This window comes from Equus caballus, chromosome 5 (assembly GCF_041296265.1).
Source record: "Equus caballus isolate H_3958 breed thoroughbred chromosome 5, TB-T2T, whole genome shotgun sequence".
NCBI lineage: Eukaryota > Metazoa > Chordata > Mammalia > Perissodactyla > Equidae > Equus > Equus caballus.
The window spans coordinates 15,089,957-15,115,691 of NC_091688.1; the positions used below are offsets into that span (position 1 = coordinate 15,089,957).

Below are 25,735 nucleotides of genomic sequence, written 5' to 3' on the forward strand. Positions count from 1 at the left end.
AGGCATGTACATAGCCAATCAGAACACAAGGTGATCACACTGCAACGATTCCTTGATGGGCTTAAGAACAGACAACTATAAAAGATAGGGGGGTGCCCACCTGGTTAGAGTGAAGGACGGCTTCTGGAGGAAACAACGTGTAAGCTGAGGCCTAGGAGGGCGAATGAAGGAGAAAGAAAATAGTATACACGAAGGCCAAGAAGTGAGCAGCATGTCCAGTTCTTCAGAACTAGTGGAGCTTAGCGTACCAGGGGTGGGGCATACACAGGAGAGTGCTAAGAAGTAAGAGGAGAGGCCAGCAAGGCCCAAATTGTGAAGGGCTTTAGCGGGCAAACTAAATTCAGATTTTATCTTAGAAAAATAAAAGTAAACAAGACAAGATTTGCAAATTAGCGTTACAGAAAGACTCTCCAGATGAAAAGTGAAAAATAAATTGAAGGATGTCAAGATTAGAAGCAGAGATATATTTCAGAGCTGCTGAAATAATTTAAGAAGCTTGAACCAGTGAACTGGCAATGCTGAAATAGAGAAGTGGACAGATTTAAGATATACTTTGGAGACAGAACCTATAAGACTTGAATGGGTGTGAAAGTGAGAGAAGAATCAAAGATGACTCCAGGAAAACTGGTTAGATAATGGTGCCAAATACAGTGGGAGTAGTTCTTGAGAGATGGTAGGTTCAGTGTTAGATACTGTGAGTCAAATGTCTGAGGCATATCCAAGAAGAGATAAACATTTCTGGTACTACTGGCTGAGATCTGGGTTGGTGATAAAGATTTATTCTATTTTCTCTGTGAAATAGGAGATAATCTGAGAATAAGAAAGACCATTAGATGTGCGAGGCAAAACTAAAGATGGATACCATGACTTATGATAATATCAGGGTTGTGTGATTTTTTTTTTTTCTAGCATTGCCCAGAGCCCAGGTGTAGATGTATAGAAGGCAGGCAACTGGATTAATCAGAATTAGAGCTTTGCCAAGTGGCCACAACAGCTGAAAAACAGGGAATGGGAATGAGGATGAGCATAATAGCATGAGAGCGGATGAAATGAGCTGAAATGGGAGAAGGTAGATCTGTCAAGGCACTAGGGATTTTCATAAGGTCAAATAAGAAATTTAGAATGAAATGAATTGGAGAGTGTAGTTACAACTGAAAAATTAACTCTAAGTGAGTCAAAGATCTAAACATAACATAAGAGTTAAGATTACAAAATTCTTAAAGAAAAGCTTTATAACATTGAAAAAGAGGGGAAAACCTTCATAACATTGAATTTAGCAATGATTTCTTGGATATGACACCAAAAGCATGGCAACAAAAGAAAAAAAGATAAGCTGGACTTCATCAAAATTTAAAACTGTTGTGCATCAAAGGATACTTCAACAGAGTGAAAGACGATGCACAGAATGGGAGAAAATATTTGCAAATCATATTTCTGATAAGGGACTGATATCCAGAATATATAAAGAATTCCTACAACTTAACAACAGAAAAACAAACCACCCAGCTGAAAAATGGGGAAGGGACATAAATAGAAATTTCACAAAGAAGATACACAAATGGCCAACAATCACATGAAAAGATGTTTAACATCACTAATCATTAGGGAAATGCAAATCAAAACCACAATGAGATACGACTTCATACCCATTAGGATGGCCATTATCAGAAACACAGAAAATAACAAGTGTTGGTAAGGATGTGGAGAAATTGTAACACTTGTGCATTGCTGATGGGAACATAAAATGGTGCACTCACTGTGGAAATTAGTACAGTGATTCCTCAACATATGAAACAATTACCACATGATCCAGCAATTTTACTTCTGGGAATATACTCAAAAGAAGTGAAGGCAAAGACGCAAACAGACATTTGTTAGCCATGTTCATAGCAGTATTAATCACAATAGCCAAAAGGTGAAAGCAACCTAAGTGTCCACAGACGGATATTTGCATAAGCAAATGTATATGTGGTATACATATACCATGCAATATTATTTAGTTTTAAAAAGCAAGGAAATTCTGACACATGCGACAACATGGATGAACCTTGAAAACATTAAGCTAAGTAAAATAAGCCAATCACAAGAGAACAAACACTGTACAATGCTACCTATATGAGGTATCTAGAGAAGTCAAATTCATGTGGATAGAAAGTAGAATGGTGGTTGCCAGGGGCTGGGGAAATGGAAAGATGGGAAGTTAGTGTTTAATGAGTACAATTTCATTTGGGGATGATGAAAAAGTTCTGGAGATGAATGGTGGTGATGGTTGAACAATGTAAATGTACTTAATGACACAGAACTGTACATCTAAAACTTACCATTTTAACTATTTTTATGTTATATATATTTTGCTACAAAGAAAACATAGGGGTAAATCTTAATGACCTTGGATTTGGCAACGGTTTCTTAGGTATGACACCAAAAGCACAATCAATATAAGAAAAAACAAATAGACTAGACTTCACCAAAATTAAAAACTTTCATGCATCAAAGGACACTATCAAGAAGGTGAAAAGATAAACCACAGAAAGGGAGAAGATATTTGTAAATCATATATCTGACAAAGGTCTAGTATCCAGAATACATAAAGAACTCTTACATCTTAACAACAAAAAGATAAATAACTCAATTTAAAAATGGGCGAAAGACCTGCGCAGACATTTCTCCAAAGAAGACTGCCAAGAAGTACACGAAAAGATATCAACATCCTTAGTTATTAGGGATATGCAAATAAAAATCAAACCATGATAAGATATCACTTCGTGCCCATTAGGATGGCTATTAAAAAGGAAAATAAGTATTGGTGAAGAAGTGGAGAAATTCCCTCACGTATTGCCGGTGGGAATGTAATATGGTGTAATTCATTTGGAAAACAGTTTGGAGGTTCTTAAAAAAGTCAAACATGAAATTACCACGTAACTCAGAAATTCTACTCCTAGGTACAGAACCAAAAGAAGTGAAAACAAGTGTTTAAGCAAAAACATGTACACGGATTGTTCACAGCAATTCTTCACAATTGCCAGAAGGTGGAAATAAGCCAAGTGCCCATCAGCTGATGAACTGATAAACAAAAGGTCATATATCCGCACAATGGAATATTATTTACTCACAGACACGAGGGCCACATATTTTATGATTCTATTTATATGAAATATCCAGAATAGGCAAATCCATCAAAACAGACAGCAGACTGGTTGTTACCAAGGTCTGGGGTGAGGGGGAAATAGGGAGTGACTGCTTAATGGGTACAAGCTTTCCTTTTGGGGTGATGAAAATGTTGTGAAACAAGACAGCAGTGATGGCCATACAACACTGTTAATAAAGCGGTTAATACGGTGAATTTTGGGTTATGTGGATTTTACCTCCATTTTTCTCAAAAAGCTCCCTCTTCATCATCACTCTTACCTGACAGTTAATATCAGCTCTATATTGTAGCAACACTGTGACTAGCTCCTTATGCCCTCGGTCACACGCCCAATGGAGTAGAGCTCTGCCCTAAAAACACAGAAAAAGATAAATGAATTTCTTAAGCCAGTTGTGGGGCCATATAAAAGATAAAATGTTTTAAGAAAGAGAAAGTAATATATAAAACTGTAGGTTAATTATTCTAAGCATGACTGATATAAAATGCTCAGGGAAGAGCAGTAGACTTTTTGAAATCAATTGGAAATCCTGAGTTCTACTTCTGGAATCCATTATGGACTAGCCCAATGACTTATTTCAGCCCTATCGGTTTCCTCACCCATAGAGCCGAGATAAGGGTAATACTAACAACAATAATACCAATAACTTTGGTTGAATGAATGAGTTATAAGATAATGCTTTGTAAGTGTTAAGTACTTTATGAATGTAACAGATAGTTTTCTTAAATTATTATGTTTACTTCTGGTGAAAGAAATCTTAGGGATGAAAAAATAAGTACTTAAATCTAGGTAGAAATCATACTCTAAATGTAATATATCTAAATTTACTCAAGTTTATTCCTTAAAACGTAAGAAAATTTAATCAGTTTGAAGCTAAGCATTTCTGTTTAATACCCCAAATTTACACTGTGAAATATCTCAAAAACACTAGTACAGTCTACTAGCATCTATCTTCAAACGCTGACTGTGAAAGCCACTTGTAAATCAGAACAGATGATTAACTGTTAGGAGACAAAGTACTAAACGTGAAAACGTGAGGCCTACTTGGTCCAAAGAATAAACAAAACCCCCAAAGCGAAGGGCTTTTCTGAAGAAATGAGTGATGTAGGGCTTAACACCACTTTTTGAGGGTGGTGGCGATGTTGTCATTTTTAAAGAATGGAATGTTTTTCCACTTTAAGTTGAAATCCCTGCTTTATGTCACTTTAGAAAAGATTTAAGTAGAAATAAGCTGGGACAAAGATGGCTTTAAAGTAAAAAAACACCTTTCAAGAAAGCTTTTCTAAACCCACTTACACTCTTTATCTTTCAGACTGTCTTCACACACCTATTAGTTCAACTAATTAAAGCAGGATCTATTCTTGAAGCAAACAAAAAAACCCAAAGTAAGACAATTTCTTCCCTACAATGTGTCTTTTTCTTTCATTTGTTCAATTTATTTTTATTTACCTGTGAATATATTTTCCAATATGCTTACACAAAATCCAAAGAAGAAAGGAAACAGAAAATTCAAAAACGTGGGCAAATCATTCACAACTCATCATCGTAGCAAAAGCATTTTGTTCAGGGTCCACTAGGAATTTTTGAAAATGGACACAATTCTAAAAGCCAAGTAAAAAATGTACAGAGAGCAGTTTTACCTATGTTACAATTTCTGTAGCTCTAATGTGTGCTAACCTGCTGTTACTACGGCACTAATTCCAAAAAGCTCCATATGAATAGGAGATATTTTAATAAGACTCTCAGAACAATTACCAATGTATAAAATATTCTATAGTTCAATGTAACCGTTTTACAGCTTTTATATTAAAAGAATCAGATAAAATTTCAAAGTCTCTACCATTTTTAGTTCTAATTTTAAATGTGCATTTTATGGCTAAGATAAGCTATTAACAAGAATTACTACAGAGTTAAAATGATGTGTGATATACTTACACAAGGCACATACCAGAACCACCTAATAGTTAAGTAAGAAAACATAATATTAACATATCTACACAAGATGTACAGATAATTTCTACTTCTCAACCAGGTTCCTGTTTAACCCAATAGGGTGCCATCAACTAATGCTAAAGTATAAATCCTTAGCTGTTTCGATGGGAAAGCAGACAAGCAACACATTTTACTGTTAATGGGAGTTATATTTTAAATTTCCCATATGTGGTGCCAAAAATTTACTTTAGGGGAAACACCTATGACTGGACCTCAGCAGAGATTTTCACTTGGGATATATTTTCCTGAAGGGTGGCACCACAGAGCAATGTTAAAGAGGATGAGGTGCTCTCAGACATTTACACTACGCTTTTTAACAGGTTTTTTGACCTGCGATGTAATTAATTTTTGTAACACATTATTTTAATGGTACACTAATTAACCTTGAATTAGAATGATTTTTCTGACAATGACTTTCCATGGAAGCACTGAAGATATCTACATTAAGACCATCAAATGATTAATATTTTTATACAGTATTAAGAAGCTCAAAAACAAGAGCAGGATGAAACATACTGGTAAATAAGCATAGATAAAATAAACCAGGCTTTGGAATTTTTGCCTTCAAACTGTTCTATATTTAAATGAACAAAGACCAGTACAACTAGGTGTCTGAATGTCCTAACTCTTTACCTCTTCAAATTATAAGGTTCCCGTAAACATGCTCTAATTTAAGATGAATTATTAGTTCAAGTAATAACATAACTAGTAAATTGCAGAGATGGTATCCTCATACCCATTTACGACAAAACCAGGAAATAAATACCTGTGGTTTCTTTCCTTTCTTTTTGTTAACCACAAACATAGCTGTACCAATACAATGCAATTATTAAATTATTTTAGATACAGGATTCCATAATCTCTCCTTCAGAAGGAAAACCAGGAATTAGGTGCATGTTAAAGTTACATTTGCTTAAAGACTTTATCCAAATTTAGGAATTATTTCACTATTTTTATAAATAATTGTTTTAACTCCTACGAATGATATAATCTCTTACAAATTTTCAAGTTAAATTTATTTTTACTGCTACTACAAAAGCTGACAATTCTTTGTTTGTCTGTTTCTAGTTTTAACAACTCTTCTGAAAAAATACCCCAGAAGTAGTCAGGAGAGAAGAGGGGAAAGCCATTAATAAAAGGAATCTTTGTTAGGCCATGAGAAGACCACAAGCACTGTTTGGAGAACTCTGGATAAATTCCGGAATTCAAATACAGTAAAACACCGCGGGGTAAAAAAGAGTTCTCATCTATTAACCAAGGGTGCACATACTGTCCCCTCAGACAGATGAATGACTCTAAAGTGCTTCGAAAGTGCAGGCTGGCAGCAAACCTATTAAGTGGTATTACTTTCACACCTTCTGGAAAATACAAAGTGGGTCTTAATATTTTAAATGCTTCTTTGATATCCTAAGTTACTTGTCCTTAACCATTTCGAATTTTTTTAAAGTTACATTTTCTCCTGGATATTACAAATTAAATGAAAAGAGACTGTATTTTTTTAAAATGAGTCTTGATGTTCTTATGGTATTTTGAGAACAGATACAAAGCTCATACACCATACATACAGAAGACAAAAATATGGCAAAGATGGTATGTTTAAATTTTTAAGAGTTGTCACTTGGCCATTCTATTAAAGATGATATGGTAAAGCACTGTCTAATTAACACATGAAACTGCAGACAGGTTGACTTGAATTTCTCTCTGCAAAAAAACTGGTTTCAACTTACAACTGTAGTAGAGATTGACATCAGCTACCAATACCCTGTAAGGTCTCCATCCCCTCTCTCCTATCCCTATGTCCTACCCTTTGCCGCTGTGCTGCTGTAGCAGCTGGCTACAGCGAGAACTCCCCACCTGCGACCACCAGAAACTACACAATGCCTCCTATTTCCACCTCTCTCTCAATAGTGAACTAACAATGTTTCAAAAACTTAAGGACAGGAGTAGGACTGGGAGGCAGTTTAAGATCTCGAGATACACCTAGCATGGAAGCCAGTGGCTACCTATGGGATAATTTATTTACCAGCATTAAAAGAAAACCACATGCCAATATGCGTGATACACTTTAAAATCACCAACTACTTGATCTCTTTCACTGGCCAAGTTCTAAGGTAAAGAGAAATGGTGTTGCTGAGTTATCAGGGAATTGAGAAGGATTTTAAACATACTACTTTTAAAAATCCCTTCATGTGGGGGCCGGCCCTGTGGCCTAGAGGTTAAGTTTGGCGAACTCCACAGGTTTGGATCCTGGGTGTGGACCTACAGCACTCCTCAGCCATCCCGTGGCAGCAACCCACATGAAAACTAGAGGAAGACTGGTACAGACGGTAGCTCAGGGAAAATCTTCCTCAGCAAAAAAAATCTCTTCACAAGTACTTACTAAGCCATAATGTTAGTGCCTTAAAGGTGAAGGAATAAGCAAGGGAAACACTACTCCATCCTGCATAAAATAATAACAACAGCATTAATAATAAGTTGCCATGAAAACAGCCCAGAAGTCCATCATAAGACAATGGATAAATAAATGACATACTTATCTTAAAAGAAAAACCAAACCAATACTGAATTTTAGTTGATGTGCATGCTGAAGCATTTAGAAGGAAGTGTATTATCTGCAAAATACTCTGAAATGCATCAAAAATAAGACAGATCGATGGATGGATAGAGATGGATAGTGATAAAGAAAGCATAGTAAAATATTAGTGGTAGAATCTAGGTGATAGGATATAGATGTCCACTGCAAAATTCTTTCAACTTTTCCATTATGCTTAAAATTTTTCAAGTATTGAAAAAAATCAAACAAAAATTTGTACACCCATGTTCATAGCAACATTATTCACAATAACCAAAATATGAAAGCAACCCAAGCGTCCATAGACGGATATTTGGATAAACAAAATGCAGTATACTCACGTAATAGAATATTCTTCAGTTTTAAAAAGAAAGGAAACTCTGGCACATGCTATAACATGGATGAACCTTGAAGACATTATGCTAAGTGAAATAAACCAGTCACAAAAGGACAAATATTGTATAATTCCATTTATATGAGATATCTAGAGTAGCCAGATTCATGGAGACAGAAAGTACAACAGTGGCCACCAGGGGCTGGGGGAAGGTGGGAATGCGGAGTTAGTGCTTAATGAGGACAGAGTTTCGTTCTGGGAAGATGAAAAAGTTCTGGAGATGAATAGTGGTGATGTTTGCACAACAATGCAAATATATTCAGTGCTACAGAACTATACATTTAAAAATGGTAAAAATCATAAATTTTATGTTATGTATATTTTACCACAATAAAAAACAAACAAAAAATAGTTGCCAGAGCTCATAAGATTTCAACTACTTTCACTATTTTCTGATTTTGTATTAAATATGAGTTTCTGATGTAAAGTATTACCATAGGCTTGATTTTTAAACAGTGCTGACTGTATTAAAGCAAATGAGCACAATTTGACAATTTAGAATGCATTTCTCAATTATTAATGTGAATGAACAAAGTTCTTTCAAATTAATAGTATAGTCAGCTACACAACCAAAATAAAATACACTCAAACAGAGAAAGTTAAAGAGGATGGATTTTTTTTCCTTTCTCAAATCTTAAATAAAAGCATAAATTTAGCCTCAGTATATTGATTCTGCCTCTTAAACCTTCTGATTCTTTGTTAGGTTAATACTCAGTTTCGCCACATTTTACAGCAGTTTCTCAAGCCAAAAGCATGTAAATTCTATTCTGACATGAGCCACAGATTTAAAACAAGGCAAGAAGGGAAAGGAATGGAGTCAAGAGAAAGGTGATCTCCTTCAAAGCATTTGAAAAAAATCAATAAACATACGGAAAATGGTATAACAATTATACCTTCAAAAGGACAGAAATGAAAGAACTAAAGAAGCAGCTCAATTAAAGAGGAATTTGAGAGTCATACGATAAGAACCTATGAAAAACCAATGAACTGTTTAAAGGCTTTTGGGGGAACTGATGACAGAGAGCTGCTTCTTCAAATATTATTACACTGCTACATTTGTTCTAAAGTTTAAATTAATGGAAAGATTTAAAAGACTTTAAATACGGTACCATCAATAAGCATGTATTTAGTGTCTACTGTATATGTCACTCATCTGAGAAATAATGTGTCTGACAAGAATAATGCAGCCATAATTTATATCTGATCATTGATAAGAAATGTTCCGCTCATATCTTAAATATATCTTACAAATTATTTAAATCATTCTTTACTCTTAAAGGACATTTTCTTGGAAAAACTGTAAATATTTGGCCCGTGTGAAGAGCTTTTTAAATATGGCTCAAAGAAAAACTGAACCACCACTTAAAAAATTAATAGGCTTTGAGATCTTCTCCTTCACATTTCTCTTCATATTATCTACCTCAATTTGCAAACGTTTCTGCAAATGGCTAAAATATAATAAAAGTTGTAATTTAAATAAAAAATGAGTACATATAACACCATAATGCTATAAGCTTGGACCTTGAAACATCTGAAATACAGTTTCCTGAATAGTGAGTATAACTACAAAACTTTTTTATATTGTGTGAAATACAGACAATATCCTAATTACTACATCAGTAGGAAACACCAAGTAATTTTTTAAAATTAGAAATACATGCCTTACTATATTAGTAGTAATTACAACTTGAATAAATAAAAAATATATGCCAGGAACTATACTTATGCATAATAAAATAACTTCATTATGAAATATAAGTATTTTATTTAAAAGACACTTTATATATAATCATGTGCTATGATAGTTACAGATACAAATACATGCACTTCAGGCAATATAATAATTCTGTTTATTTCAATATGTGGGAATACAAATGTGGCTTATCATTTTATGACTATAATTAAATTTCTTTATATGCTCATAGCAAATTTTAAGTGCAATAAATGTAAATTTTAATCATCTAAGGGCAAGACAGAAATTGGATTGAAACTGCTGGATGAACATTTAAAGAAAGTCCTAGATGATCCCAAAGAATAGTAGGCAATCAGTAGTGAAACATCTGAAGTTCAAATATCAGACAGATAAACACAAATAAGAACTGGATGTCCTTTCAAAACTGGAATTGCTACTCAACTCATTATAGTAGGGAAATGTCTTTCTTCTGATAAAAGGTTAAAAGTATTTAGCTAGAAACTTAATTTTGAGGTTATATACTTTTAGTCCATCATCAAGGTTTACCAAGTTGTTGTTTTATTTGCTAGAACTTTAAATGTCATGAAGCAGTACCATTTATTTTACTTAGGATGTTAAGTTTGATTCTAATTTTAAGCTCCCATCTCCCTCAAGTTCTTAAATTAATTCGCACAAATTAATAAAAGGGCTTGCTATCAGTATTCAAAGCCCAGCCTGAGTTGTCATGGCTGAGAGGACAGAAATCTGCTTGGAGCAATGAGAGAACCCAACTGAATTCTTGGCGTCTCAGTCTATGAATGTGTAAACACTTCATCTGCTCATGGAAACACCGTGTTGCGGCAGGCTGGGGGTACAGGTAGCTGCCTGGGTAACAAACGGGAAGACCTGGGAAGCTGTACTACATCAAAGCAACAGATGACAGAAGCGGCACGTTTTAAAAGGGTTCCTTTTATTTTTCACCAAAAAAATGTGGTATTTAGTGTAAGCTATTCGTGTTCTGACCTTTACTTTATCCCTATCGCTGCTGTCCAACGGTCTCTGCGAAGGTCACGTGTGGATCTCACTTTCAGTACTGTTTTATAAAAGAAATTGCCGCAAATCAGAGCATAACACTAGCAGAGCCAACTGGAAATTTCTTATCCTTCTTAAATCCAGTGGTGAAAAGAACACTCTTTCAGACATGCATTTCCACCTAGTAGTTGTCTGTATTTGAACAAATAATATGAACTAGTTCCTGCTTGTAAAATGAAGACAACATCGACCTCAGAGGGTTGTTGTGAAGATAATATGGTAATAAGTGAAAGTACTCTGTAAACTATAACACACACAATATAAAGCATTATTATTTGAAAGACGGAAAATTCTAATAGGGATCATAAAGTACATACATAATACTTTCCAGTGAAAAAGTGACCTTGAAAAGTTAACTGGGCTTCCAGTTCCAGTGTAAGGAGCTTAGAAGTTGTCACTCCATCTAAACAACCAGCAGAAAGCTGACAGACTGAAAAATCAACTGTTCTTCTTGGGTTCATAAAGGAGGGGAGGAGACAGGGCCACGACTGCCCCACGACTAGAGTGACAGGGGAACTTGACTTCCCAGAGAAGAGCCTCACAGGGGGAGCCACCGGAACCAGAGCCAGGTAGGAAAACCCGACTGTAATTGACAAGCTGCTGGAGGCTCAGTGGCGACAATGCTGAGAGCTAAAGGCTCCAGGAGGATCTGGTGGTAGGGTGGACTCCTTAACATTGGAAGATTTACCTCCAGGAGCTTGACCAGGTTCCCACAGTAAACATCAGAAAAAAATCTCCTTGGGCTTCTGGTAGATGGAGGGGGAAATGAACCATTTTGAAATACAGTCGTGCTTTGCTTAAAGACAGGGATACATTATGAGAAATGCATTGTCAGGCAATTTTGTGAGTACGGGAACATCACAAAGTATACTTACACAAACCTAGATGGTATAGCCTACTACCCACCTAGGCTATATGGTACTAATCTTATGGGATCACCATTGTATACGCAGTCTGTCCTTGACCAAAACATGGTTACGTGGTGTCATGACTGTGTTCCAGAACGCTTGGTTCTTCTTAACAGGGCCTGCCCTCATGGCAAAACTAGTTCACCAGTGCTTAACCTGCTGGGGTGTTATCAGAGCCTAATAAAGGGCTTATTAGCAGACTGAACATGGGTGAGGAAAGAATCTCTGAGCTAGAAGATGTATCAATAGAATCGTCGAAAACTGAAAAGCAAAGAGAACAGAGACTGAGAAAAATAGAACAGTATCTCTAAGAAGTGTGGGACAATTACAAAAGGCATAATATACACAGAATGGGAATACCAGAAGGAAAAGAAAGGAGAAAGGAATAGAAGAAACACCTGAAACGATGACTAAATTTCCCCAAATTCATGCTAGACACCAAGCCACAGACCAGGAAGCTCAGAGAACACCAAGCAAGATAAATGCCAAAAAAACTACACCTAGGCATATCATTTTCAAATTACAGAAAATCAAAAATAAGGAAAATTCCTGAAAGAAGCCAGAGAAAAAAAATCTTACTTATAGAGTAACAAACATAAGAATTATATCAGATTTCTCCTCAGAAATCATGCAACCAAGAAGAGAGTGGAGTGAAATATTTAAAGTGTTGAGGAAAAAAACCCCACCAACACAGACTTCTGTATCCTGAGAAATTATCCTTCAAAGGTGAAGAAATAAAGACTTTCTCAGACAAACAAAAATTGAGGAAATTTGTTGCTGGTAGACCCACTTTGCAAGAAATGTTAAAAGAAGTCCTCTAGAGAGAAGGAAAATAATATAGGTCAGGAAGTTGGATCTACATAAAGAAAGGAAGAGTACTGAAGAAGAAATAAGTGAAAGTAAAATAAAAACTTTAAATTTTCTTATTTTTCACTGATCTACAGGTAACAGTTTGTTCAAAATAACAGCAACATTTGATTATATGCTTATGTATCTATCTTATGTATACATAGATATGTATACATACACTTTATATATGCTTATATAGAAGTGAAAAGAGTGACAGAAATGATACAATGGACAGGAGGGAGGAAGTAGAATTATTTTGTTATCATTAAGGAACACTACTTGTGAAATGGTATCATGTTATTTGAAAGTGGACTTGGATTAGTCATAAACGTATATTGCAAACTCTAGGGCAAACACTAAAAAAGGTTAAAAAAAAGGCTAAGAAATGAGAGAAAACAGAATACTATAAAATGCTCAGTTAAAACCACAAAAGGCAGAAAAACAGTCAAGAAAAAACAGGATCAAAGAACAAGGACAACAGACAGAAAACGGTAAGAAATATGCTGGATATTAATTGAACTATTTCAGTATTCCCTTTGAATGTCAATGGTCCATAGGTATCAATTAAAAGATTGCCAGAATGGATCAAAAACACAACCCAACCATATGTAGGCTACAGGAAACCCACTTTAAATATTAAGATACGTATAGATTAAAAGTAAGTGGATGGAGGAAAATATACCAACTAATACAAATAAAAGAAAGCAGGAGTAATCTTATTAATTTCAGTCAGAACAAACTTCAAAGTAAGGAAAGTTATTAGAGATAAAGAAGGGCATTACATAATGATAAAGGTGTCAGTTCTCCAAGAAGACATAACATTTCTTAACACGTATGCAGCTAACAATAGAGCATCGTTCATTGCTGGTGGGAATGCAAAATGGTACAGGCATTTTAGAAAACAGTTTGGTGGTTTCTTATGAAATTAAACATACTCTTACATACAAACATATGATCTTGCAATCACACTCGGATTTTACCCAAAGGAGCTGAAAACCTACGTCCACACAAAAACCTGCATATGGATGTTTATAGCAGCCTGAAATAATCCTCATGTCAAAGAAACACATTTTGGGATGACAAATTTTGTTCCCCTTCAGTATACTCTGATGTTCGCGCAAGGACGAAATCGCCTAATGACGCATTTCTCAGAACATATCTCCATCATCAAGTGACACGCGACTATAAATGTTTTTAGCCACTGAAATTTTGAGTTGTTTTTTGCTACAGCAAAAGCTCACTAATACACACTGTACAATCCATAGCTTAGCAATGAACAATATTTACATAGTCACAAAAATGTAATTATATTATAATCATATTATAATTAACTATATTACATTTTTATTATAATTAATTATACAATACACATTGATTCAATAGAGATTCAATCAGAAATCTGAAACTAAAAGTTGTGATATAACTATGTTAGGAGGGTGGGGAGTGAGTTTGAGGGGAAGATGAGTAAAACAGCCAAATCCTAATATAACAGAAGAAAATAATGTCTAAAGTTGGAAAAATCAAGAGATACAAGTATATTATTTAGAAATACGTCAATAAATTGCAAAAGAAACAACTAAAAGGACTGAAGGTTTTGCCTCAAGGGAGCTAGAATCAAATGTGAGAAGGACACAGGGAGGGAGTACTTTTTTGTTATATGACTAACAGTACTATTTGATTTTCTTGGAACTATCAACATGTATTAATTTTATAAAAATCTTAACTCACAAGCACAAAAATAAAAAACAACGATACAATCAAGGGAAGATCATGCCTGATTTACTAAAAATTTCTGATCCTGAAAAGCAAAAAAAAAAGAACTCTAGTTGGAATCAGAAGACCTGGTTTTATTATTTCACCATCTGGCTTCTACTTTTCTCTAGCTACATCTTTCCTGGCTCTGTCTCTTTTAATACTTAGGGGAGAACAAACAGCATTACTGGTCCCCCCTTACTGTAGAATTATAGTCTTATATTTTCAGTTCCAGATGTCACTGACAAAAAATTACAGGAAAGATGCTGCCTAAAAGCGAGATAAGATAATATTAAGGGCTAACCTGTATAGAGAGCTCTCAATTAATACATAAGTTGATTATTTATCTGCTCTACACATTATCTACGATCACTGCATGTCCTCTTCTTAACAGGTGCCACCTTTTGGTCATCTCAATCATCTTTTACTGCATTATCAAAGAATGAGAAAAATGATTAAAAGTAAACTAGTAAATGTTGCTCCTTTTTTAACAATGATAATTCAGGGACAGTTTAAACTCGGTATGTGAATGATTTTACTCACAAAACAAACAAATTAAGTAGTAATATATTTTACAAAATAATTTAGTATAAGATCCCTTTACACAGTGGGCCCACATTTAAATTATTGGATTTACCAAAATTCTGACACAGTTTTCCAGAAAAATATTTACTGAGCAAAGGACAAAACACCTATCTAAGGTACAATGATAGAAGACACTAAAGCTATTTATAAATATTTTTATATTACCTATAGATTTCGCTTATTATGTTAATAGTCCTCCCTTTAATATGAACAAATAGAGTTATGTGCTGCAAGTTTCAGCTAGTAACTTCTACAACAGGGACTGAAATATGAGGAATGCAGACACAAAGTATCTTAACTGGGTTTATTCTGATATACTCTTAACCATATTGTACTTTGAGTTATAGTTCATAGGCCTGCCATGTAGAGGTTAAGTTGGCATAGTCTGCTTCGGCAGCCTGGGGTTCACAGGTTTGGATCCTGGGCGCAGACCTATACATCACTCATCAAGCCACGCTGTGGTGGGTCCACACACAAAATAGAGGAAGACTGCCACAGACGTTAGCTCAGGGTCAATCTTACTCACTGAAAATAAATAAATAAATAGGCAGTACCGTTTAAAAGAAAAAGAAAAGCAAAAAGTATTGGGGCAGAACAAGAAACCACAGGAAAACAATGAACAGGGTGTGTTTTTCATACCTCTTCATCTTTCATATTCACATCCACATTTTTCGATTTGATGACTTTGGTTATATGGTCAATGTTGTTTTCCCTGCAGTAATCAAATATGTTTTTGTCTTCTTCCCTAATTAGAGTAAAAACAGAAAAAGTGCTTACCAGGTAATATATAAAAGTTACATATTTTTAATACAACCTGTTTGCTGCTTACAAACATTAATGGAATCTGTTTTTATGAAGACTTTTACATGAAAAATAATGGATTTTCGATAAGATAACACATGCAACCTCTGAAAAGACTAAAGCTCTTAGTAACAATGGTAGGGAAGAGCTTCATCTGCTTTAACGAGCTACATTAGTCACTAATATACCATCTTGAATAGATTTTCTCAGTGCTTTCTCTCCCCAGTTACCTTTACACACCGGCAGCACACATTTCCTCTGACTCACAATTTTCAATTGTAGCACTGCAGTAAAAAGGTCACTTACTATTGTCTGTGCAGAGGTATCAAAAGATGAGGACACAGCTTACTACTTGTCTCACAGGATAACAGAATGATAAGCTGCTTGCTACCCAAGTGTAAAATAGATATACTAAAGTAATTTTCTTAAGGGTAAGATAATTATAGCATCACAAAATTCAGAAATCCTTCATGAGCTAACAGAAACAAAGACTGGGAACAAAAACTGGGAAGCATACTATGTACCCAGCACTATTCTAAGTGTATCAAGGTACTAATTCATTTACTCTTATCCAACAATTTCGCTTCAGACAAAGAAACAGGTAAGGAGAGATTATATGACCTGCGAAACGGCACTGCATTTATCAAAGGTAGAACAAGAGCTAGGATGCACTCAGATCAACTGGTTTTGTATACAGTACATTTTTCTATCATATCAAGCTACATCTTGACTAATCAGCTGTCATATATACCAGAAGCTAACACAGAAGTTCTTAATATAAGGTCTATGAGTTCTCTAAAATGGTATAGAGAAGTATCTGTGTAAACGCACATGCAGTTTTGAGTGTGTTGTATGTGTGTGTGTTGGAGGGGAGCTTCAATTATATTCTCAAAAGGATGGAGACTCCCAAAAGGATCAGTAATTTGGAATATTAACAATGAAACCATTCTATACGTGAACAAGCATTTTCTGGACAGGCATAAAAGAATGCAACCCGAGTTCCAAAAATTATAACTAGTGTGTTTTATAACGTGTACAAGGCCATAGCTTCCCTTCACCAGAAATTAACGCACCTGGCCCAAGGAGTTAATTCCAGTGAGAGGTAATTAACTTAAAACACACTATGTTGGCATTAACCACCTAAGCTTTCTCTATGCAGCTCATGTATTTAACTGAGCACCTACTATGCAAGGCACTCAGCAAGATTCTATTGACAACAGATAAGAATAAGCAAGAAACGTTGCATTCAATACATGTACAGTATAGTTGAGATGATAAAATCTATCCACCATTAACATCAGGCAAAACTGGATCTTTAAAAAGGCCTGTAAGAGTACAAAGGAGAAACAGCCTGCTTCAAGCTGGAGGAAATGAGGTAGGCTTCCAAGAAGAAATCATGTTTAAAAGGAATATATGGTCTCTTGAAAATGTCCATTTTGCAAAAGAGAAAATGCTTTCCCAGATCACTTATTTGGAAAGAAAACGGAATAGTCTGAGGCCAAAACCCCAGAAAGGAGAAGTCTAACTTTTGAAATTAAAGCTGCATATAATACCACTTTAGCTGTATTTAACTATCATAAAAAACACACTATCCATGAAAAAGTGCATTCAGAATTCCCACTTGGGAATAACAGGGATCCATTTTCCTCCAACCCAATAGCAGAGACCCTTCTAATTCAAGCAGCAGCAACTTCAAGTGTAAGAGAAAGGACTGTGTCATTTTAAATCATAACGAAAAAATATACTATTCACCAATTGTTCTGAATTTGAAAATAATGGGGAGTAGGTGGTGGAGCACAGAAAGACATGTAAGGAGGACTCTTGGGATGTGAGTTATCCACACCCAGTAATATGTAAGGGTTTTTTCATAGGTGAGAGGACCTTCTGAGTGGTTCCTCTTCCTGAATCCCAAATGTGTGTGCATACCTACACCATAAGCTGTAAAAGAGTAAACACAGTTAAAACATTTAAATTTTTAATTTTGCTTAATATATTTTCAATGTTTCTTATACACATTTGTATCAATTATTTTATTTTGGCATGTGAATTTTTTTGAGGGCGGGGGCATTTTTTCATCTGAAAACCTGTTTATCATCTGTAGTTTATTTATCATCACTAAATATGTCAGGCACATAGAGGTATTTATTAAATATTTCAAGGTAGAGTACACAATGTAAATTAAATACCAAAAATAAATTCAATAAGGTCACCACAAGTGTGCTACAAAACTGAGTGACTAATATAAAAAAAAACTAAGTGATACTCCTGCACTTAGTTGTTAAATATAGTTATCTACCCCGACTCCAAGTTTTGACTATCTTACTTGCCAGCAACCAAGCTGTCTTTATACAATGTCACCACCTAGTGGCCAAAATGGAGAAACATCTGGAGCAACATTTTCCCACATCGCTTTCTTGTCCCCTAACAAGATTAGACGTACAACATACAAATCAAAATCTCTTCTCCCCTTGCGGTGCCCTGTTCGTACAGCCTTCCAGAGGCAATATCTCCCTCCATATCCATACTTAACTTAAACGAAACGTGCAAATTAATTCAACCATTACCAAATATGGTAGAGCCTTAAGAAATGTTAGTGCCTTTCTACATCTTCTTACTTTATCTTCCTTTCTTATGATTCTTGCCCAATTATCTTTCTCCCTCTCTTTGCTGAAAGTGAGTGATACAATTACCATATCCATTCTCTAGAGACGAGTATAGCTATGTTTGTGGTGCTACCCTCAAGGATGTCCCACATTCCCCTTAGCACAAGACAGAAAGTCTCTCTTTAGATTACTCCAAATTTTCTGAAATGGACAGAAAATACATTTATGTATCTGAAGGAAAAAAATCACTGGCTTTCTTTGAAATTTTTTTGAAATATAAGGACACATTCCTACAGAAAAGAGTGATGGCGATTAAGTATGTTTGTCCTTCTACAGGAAGAGTAGATCCTTGCCTACTCCTAAAAATGCACCACTGTCTACAAAGATCGCATTTTCCTATCAAAAGAATATGTCAAATAGTTAGGTTTCATGGCAAGCCACCTAAAGTCCATTTAACTACTATTTCATCTACCTCATAGAATTAAAAAACACATTTATGGGAGTAGCTCAGAAATCTAACTATTTAATAGGTACATTCAATAAACATTTCAATTCATATATTTATCAAGCAACTGGCAATCAGATACAAAAACAGTATTCCAGTAAAAAGTCAATAAAACATTATTTATTGAATGAATGAAAACACAAAGAGTAAGACAATACCTACACAAATATAAACAAATGCCACTAATTCCTCACACTAAGGAATGTATACTTGGGGCTCTGGGGGCACACAAAGACCTGTAAAGGGGTATGCAGGTACGGAAAATTTTAAGAGAATCAATTTCAGCTCAACTTCTAAATAAATGCATTCTTTCTCAAACTGATCTACCTGAAAACGCTCCTGTGGTAAATATTTCACCCCCATTCTCCTTTTCAACATCCCCTCTGCACAACCACTCTGCTCCTTTACAAAAGCAAGGCACACAGCCCTCCCCCTACTGTGGTCTATTTCCTGGAAGTATAACCACAAGACTTCACTAACATTTAGTGAATGATTATTAATTAAACCTGTTACTCTTTTGCTTAAAAGTACTGTTTAATATCCTAGGAAAAGTTTGGGGAAAAAATTAACCCCAGGTTGCACTGCCCCAAGATATAAAATATTCCATGGTACCAAATAAAGGGAGAATTTTGGTGAAAAATTGGCGTTGGGAAGTCTCTCATAACATAGGTCAGATGACAAAAAACGTGAAATAAACAAAACAAAAAACAAACTTGATACTGAACTCTCATTCTAACAAAAAATAATTATTTTTAAAAGCCTTATCCATCTCATTAAGGCACATTTCCAATAAAATTTTACTTATGTTTAATAATTATTTAACAAAATTTATAATGTATGTTGATCAACTGTATAGAAATAATAATTACAATGACAACTCAAATGAGAAAAAATTTAATGCTTAAAGCTTCTGGGTCAACAAAAATTAAAATTTTTAAAATTCCAACTTATATACATAGTTTTGTTACAGAGAAGTATGATAGTGTGAAAAGACTACACACAAACATATTACTTAAGATAAAATGTGGGAGAAGTAGAATAAAAGGAGAAAAAGGAATGATATAAAATTTCTGTTAAAGATTTTCTTCATATATTTTTCAATCAAGATCAGAATTTTATTTATTTCAATTAAACTTTTTATTTCAAGACAATTGAAGATTCACATGCAGTAGCAAGAAATAATACAGAGAGTTCTTGTGAAACATTTGCTCAGTTTCCCTCAATGATAACATCTTCATGTATTCCAGTGGATACATCTAAAAAAGTGATCTGTTTATTTTAAAATTTCAATACTTACAAAATGCCAGAAATTACACTCTTTGCTGTGATTTAAACTTTTAAATAAAAATTTTAGATGCCATCTTAAAAATGCAAAAGGGAACATAGTCTTCCAAAATTCTCTTAGGGACTACAACAGCAAAAAGTGTTTTTCTGACTATCACTGTTATAACCCAGTATTAAAGCAGAGACCCAGAGCAAGGAGTGGACCACTCAGCTGAGGATGATCAGAGAAGGCATTCCAGAAGAGTTAACATTACAACCTAGCCTTGAAGGATAAACTGACTGCCCAGTGAGGCAACTGAAGGACTCTGAAGAACAGAAAGAAAAGGAAAAGCATTAACAAAAAGCTGTTCAGGGGAACTACGAGCAATAGGTTATGGCAGGGTGTTGGGAGACAAGGGGTAAGCCGAACACAGACCACAGCGCCTTGGCACACCGCATATAACGTAAGTCACAGGTTATTTGGGGAACAAAATAGTTATCCACCTTCCAAACCTGGAGTAAAGGGAAACAAAACTGCCCTTTTAAAGCTAAACAAACTGAACAAGCTACTAATGAGAGGAAAAAAGAATGTCTCCTAGATAGACTGGAAGAGCTACTTGACTCAGACACCAACCTAACACATCCGAAAAAACAAAAACAAAACAGAGACAAGTATCAGTAGCAAGAGGTATGGTTACCAACGAAGCACGAGGGGATGGAAGAGTCAGCGAAGCCAACTTTGAACACCGACCAAAAGAAACAGTCTGAGGCAAAAAAGCCTTCTGAGGTATTTCTCTGCTGGGAGACAGTTTGTTCAAGGTTCATTAGGACCTTGGGTAAAGCAACTCTCAAAACAATTCTCCTTCTCTTGCTTTATTTACATGTGCACAAATGGTCATCCATTAATTTGTCCTTCTGGGTTCCTCCACGCTCGGACCAAGGGTCCCAGGGTACCTAAGCACTTGGATCACTGCAAAGATAGAGGCCCCTCGGTAAATAAACAAACTTGCTAGCTCACGCCTCAGTGCCAGGTAAATTTTATTATTGCTGCTCTGTCTCTGAGGGTCTGCTCATCTATGTGCCTTTTGTCTAAATCTTTGAGGCTGAAGAATGACCCTGATCTATGGTAAATTCACCAAAGAAATCATTCTGTGAAGCTCCTTAGGAGCCAGTGTTTCCAGGATGAAAGCCTGCACGCTCCTTAGAAAATTCAGTAGTACTGCTGGTGAATATTACTTCTTCGTATGAATTTAAGTTCCTAATTTATTTGTTAGATATATGGACAGACGTTGTCAGTCTGGAAGGTAAAGGTTGCTATCTGTCCAAATATAATGTTAAGAAATGATGTCATCTCACTCTCACTTGACTATGATTTCCAACATTCTGCAATGTATGCCAAATACAAAGCCCAGAGTTTAATGCTGATTCTTTTTTACATAAGCTTTACATAGAGATATATTAAAAAATCTTTATTTTATATTATTTCTATATATAATCTTTGTATAACTTTTTTTTTGGAGGAAGATTAGCCCTGAGCTAACTGCTGCCAACCCTCCTCTTTTTGCTGAGCAAGCCTGGCCCTGAGCTAACATTGTGCCCATCTTCCTCTACTTTATATGTGGGACGCCTACCACAGCATGGAGTGCCAAGTGGTGCCCTGTCCGCACCCGGGATCTGAACCGGCGAACCCCAGGCCGCTGAGAAGTGGAACGTGTGAACTTAACCGCTGCGCCACCGGGCTGGCCCCTGTATAATTTTTAATATGATTAAACCATCAATATTTTAGAAGTTGAGATAAAATGTCTACATAGAAATTAAGATACTCTCTGTATTTAAAAAAAAAAAAGTACGTTTTAATTCACAAATATAAAAATATTATACAGGTATATTTTAATTTTACTTACAGCTTCTTCTCTCCCTGAAAGAATGAATCTTTTCTTACACAGGGGATGTTAATGAAGCAGGTGTAAGCCTTATCTGGCAGCAGCAAAATAGGCAGTCCACTCCTAAAGCAAGGATTAAATAGTAGTCATAGCTGTCATATTTAGAACATTAAAAATCCTCCCGTTGGGGCTGGCCTGGTGGCGCAGTAGTTAACTTCAAGTGCTCCGCTTCAGCAGCCTGGGGTTTGAAGATTCAGATTCTGGGTGCAGACCTAGCACTGCTCGCCAAGCCATGCTGTGGCGGCATCCCACATACAACAGAGAAAGACTGGGACAGATGTTAGCTCAGCAACAATCTTCCTTAAGCAAAAAGAGGAGGACTGGCAACAGATGTTAGCTCAGGGCCAGCCTTCCTCAAAAAAAAAACCCAAAAAACAAAAAACCCACTTTTAATATCTAATTTGAATTTTAGATGTTAATGTCACCTAGTAGAAACAGTTTTCGAATCTCAATCTTACCACAGACCATAAATGAGTCGACACTACGATCCTCAGGTAAAATCTTACGGATAGCACCTCCTTTCTGAAGCACCTTGGTCCTACACCCTGAAGGAGGCAAAACTCTGCTTGGGCAGGAGCCATGCTCAAGAAGCCCAGCTTCAGATCAAAGCACTTCAGAAAGTGCTTTTTTGTTGATTGTTGTGTTGTTCTTAAAATAATTCTTGAAATCCTAGGTGACAAACAGACATTTCAAAATTGTTTACTAACTTGCCATATATCATTGATCCTAAAACACAAATTTTTTCCTATTCTGACACCTCTGATGAATCATAATCTGTAGTATCTCACAGTTAATTAGCGGCGTGTTTTTTTTCTTAACAGTATTTAAATAATGGTGTTCTAAAACTAATGCTGTTTTAGAGTTGACAAAGTAGCAATGTAGGTTCAAAATACACAGTGCCAAGTGGACAAGGCGATGCATGAAAGAATTCACACACAGCGCATGGCAGTCCTCCCACTCAGAGCGCTACTATAGCTGCGGTGGTTTCAGTTACAGGAAATAACCAGTTCCTTTTCCCCCTTCCTATTATGTGGTAATGGCAACATCTTCTTGCCCCAAATAGTAAAATTTTTAGACTGAGTTCTCTATACAGTACATTTACTTCTAGACCAGAAAATTCTTAAAAGCCTCAAAAAAAAGTTTTATGTATTATCTTTTTTATGTTGATATGGGTCCCTTCAAATGAAACCACTTACATTTTAACATATTTTTCTCACATTTTTTTCAAGTAAGCAATGACAAAGGAAGATCAATGTCCCAGGTATTTCTTGTAGATAACTTGTTATAAAAGAAAAGTTATTTAGCCATGATTTATAAAGATACCAGTTACTAAAAATGCATTTTTACCTCTTAAGACCTGCTAAACTCTAAAAGAGTTGACTGAAAATTTCTGACACTTTAAATGCCTATAAGAAAAAACAGTTCAATTCTGATCAATCCCTGGAAAACCGGTGGCCACATCAGACAAATCTATAGAATCCCTCGGCTAACAGGCTCCACAGAGCTGAGTTACATTCTCAACCATTAAGGTAAGTCCAAAATCAATAAAAACAATTAATCCAAAGGAAACATCATCATCAGTATATCGACAAATGGAAGACTAGTCTCTAATTTTACCAGTGAAGCACATTTTAAAAAAACACTAAATGGAAATGAGATTTAATTAAAAAATTTAAACTGAAGATACTCACTATGTTAATATAACTACTATCAAATTCAATTTCATTAATTGGAGATTACAGTGATTCCTCAAACATCTCAGGAGCAGTACAGTACAGTAATTAAAGCAGAGTTACTAACCATCTGACCTTGGGCAAGTAACCTAACCTCTCTGACTCTCAGTTTTCTCATCTGTAAAATAGGGATGTTAATAACACATATATCTCACAGGATCATTCTGAAGAGGAAGTGAAATAACATATATAACACATGGTGTATGGTTACTAGCATATAATAAAGAGGCCAATAAATGTTAGCTGACATTATTACTACCTGACCATTTTAGCGTATGTTGTAAGCTGGAGTCATTTCTCATACCTTTATATAACACTATCAACCAATTCGTCTAACAAACATTAATTAAACCTCCAAGGAAATAAAAATAAGCCAATGTGGTTAGAACAGAGTGAAAAGGCAGGCAAGGAAATTGGCATTAGATGAGATGGTGAAGTGAGGGGATCTGTAAGGCGTGTTAAGGATTTTTAAATTTTATCCTAAGTGCTATGGGAAATCATTAAAGGGCTTTAAGGAGAAGAGTGATATGATGAGATGTGAGTTATAAATCTGGGAAAGAGACAGCAAAGGAAGCGAGGAAAGCAGTTCTTAAACCAGTCTGTAGTGTCCCAGCCAAGAGATAATGATTGTTTAGAGGGGCGACGGTAATGTAAGAAACATGAGCGTGGCGATAACGAAAAGGAGATGAATTTGGATTACTCTGGAACATGAAGAACCAGGATTTCTGCTATGTTAGGGGATGAGAGAGAGGGAAGACCAATACGACATATAGACCTACGAAAAACATACTTTACACAAAATACTGTTAGAAATACTTACCTAACATATATATAAAATTTTATATCGGGTAAAATTTTAAAAATAAAACCATGTAATTAATGTAATAATGCCTTTCTCACACAGAATTCAAACTTCAATAAACACCATTTATTAATATGTACAATGCAATCAGCAAAGTCCTCATAAACTGAAAATCAATGAAATGAACCAAAATTGCTTGTGTTCAGTGCTGAGAGAATAGCTGATAAAAAGTAAATGAGAATTACACAATGCTAACATCTATGCTAACATTTTAAAAATATCTTTCTTTAAATATATCTGTAAAGCATTTTAAAAGAGGAAAATACTTATTTATATTATTTTTAATACATATACTACCTTTAATGGATATAATATACCCCTATCTACATACATCTTAATACATGCATGCACACATACACATGCTCAACTTTGTAACACCGCCTAGCATTTCACAGGTACTACAAACAGATAAGGATATAAGAATGAGAGAAGGAAAAGACTAGAGAGAGGGTAGACACAAAAGAGAGAACAAAGTGGGGGAAAGGAAGAGGGGGAAGAAAAGGAGAGAGGAGGAGAAGAAGATGGTTTTGGTTGACAAACGACCTCTTGGTCAGAAAGGGCTGCTGATCTGCAAACAGGTGGCTCTGCCTGTATGCTTGGTTGGCATCATGACACAGAGCACACAGGAGCTAAATAAAGCATGTAAGAAAAGGGTGGATATGAGAGCCAGGAGACTCTTACAACCGTTACTGTTTATGTCAAGACCTGCTTGTCCCAAGGGACCCATTTTCACATAATCTATAATTATCTCTTTGCTTTAATCGCCTTGTCATTCCTGAGGCTCTCCTGGGCACTGGAAGAGGAAAAGCTCATTAACTAAACCTTTTCTCCTCTCTCCAGCCACCCATGGCTTTTAATTGCTTGGTGTGTTATTATCTAGGAGTGCAACTGGGATCATTTTCATAAGAAAGGGAGGTAGAGAGGAGGAAGGGAGCCATGATTCCCTGAGGTATGAAACACAGACAAACCTTTGCTTTCTCAATTATTTATGCCAGCTGAGGTTTTACAGGCTGAATAAATCCATAACTCAAGTTCATTCTGAGCAGTCAGATTCTCAAGGGGG

The 25,735-nt window shown here is 35.6% G+C and overlaps 1 protein-coding gene across 4 annotated transcripts in view; it reads right to left on the bottom strand.

Moving 5' to 3' along the window:
• ACBD6 (acyl-CoA binding domain containing 6) overlaps positions 1 to 25,735 on the bottom strand; it is a 180,622-nt gene that overhangs the window by 94,940 nt on the left and 59,947 nt on the right. For 3 of the 4 annotated variants that reach the window (XM_023640650.2, XM_070267827.1, XM_070267829.1), the window contains 2 exons: positions 15,602 to 15,707; positions 3,409 to 3,498 (listed from right to left, as the gene is read on the bottom strand). In XM_023640650.2, coding sequence (XP_023496418.1) covers positions 3,409 to 3,498; positions 15,602 to 15,707 — 196 coding nt within the window. The remainder of the gene's footprint in view (positions 1 to 3,408; positions 3,499 to 15,601; positions 15,708 to 25,735) is intronic. The other variant, XM_070267828.1, reaches the window with a different exon arrangement.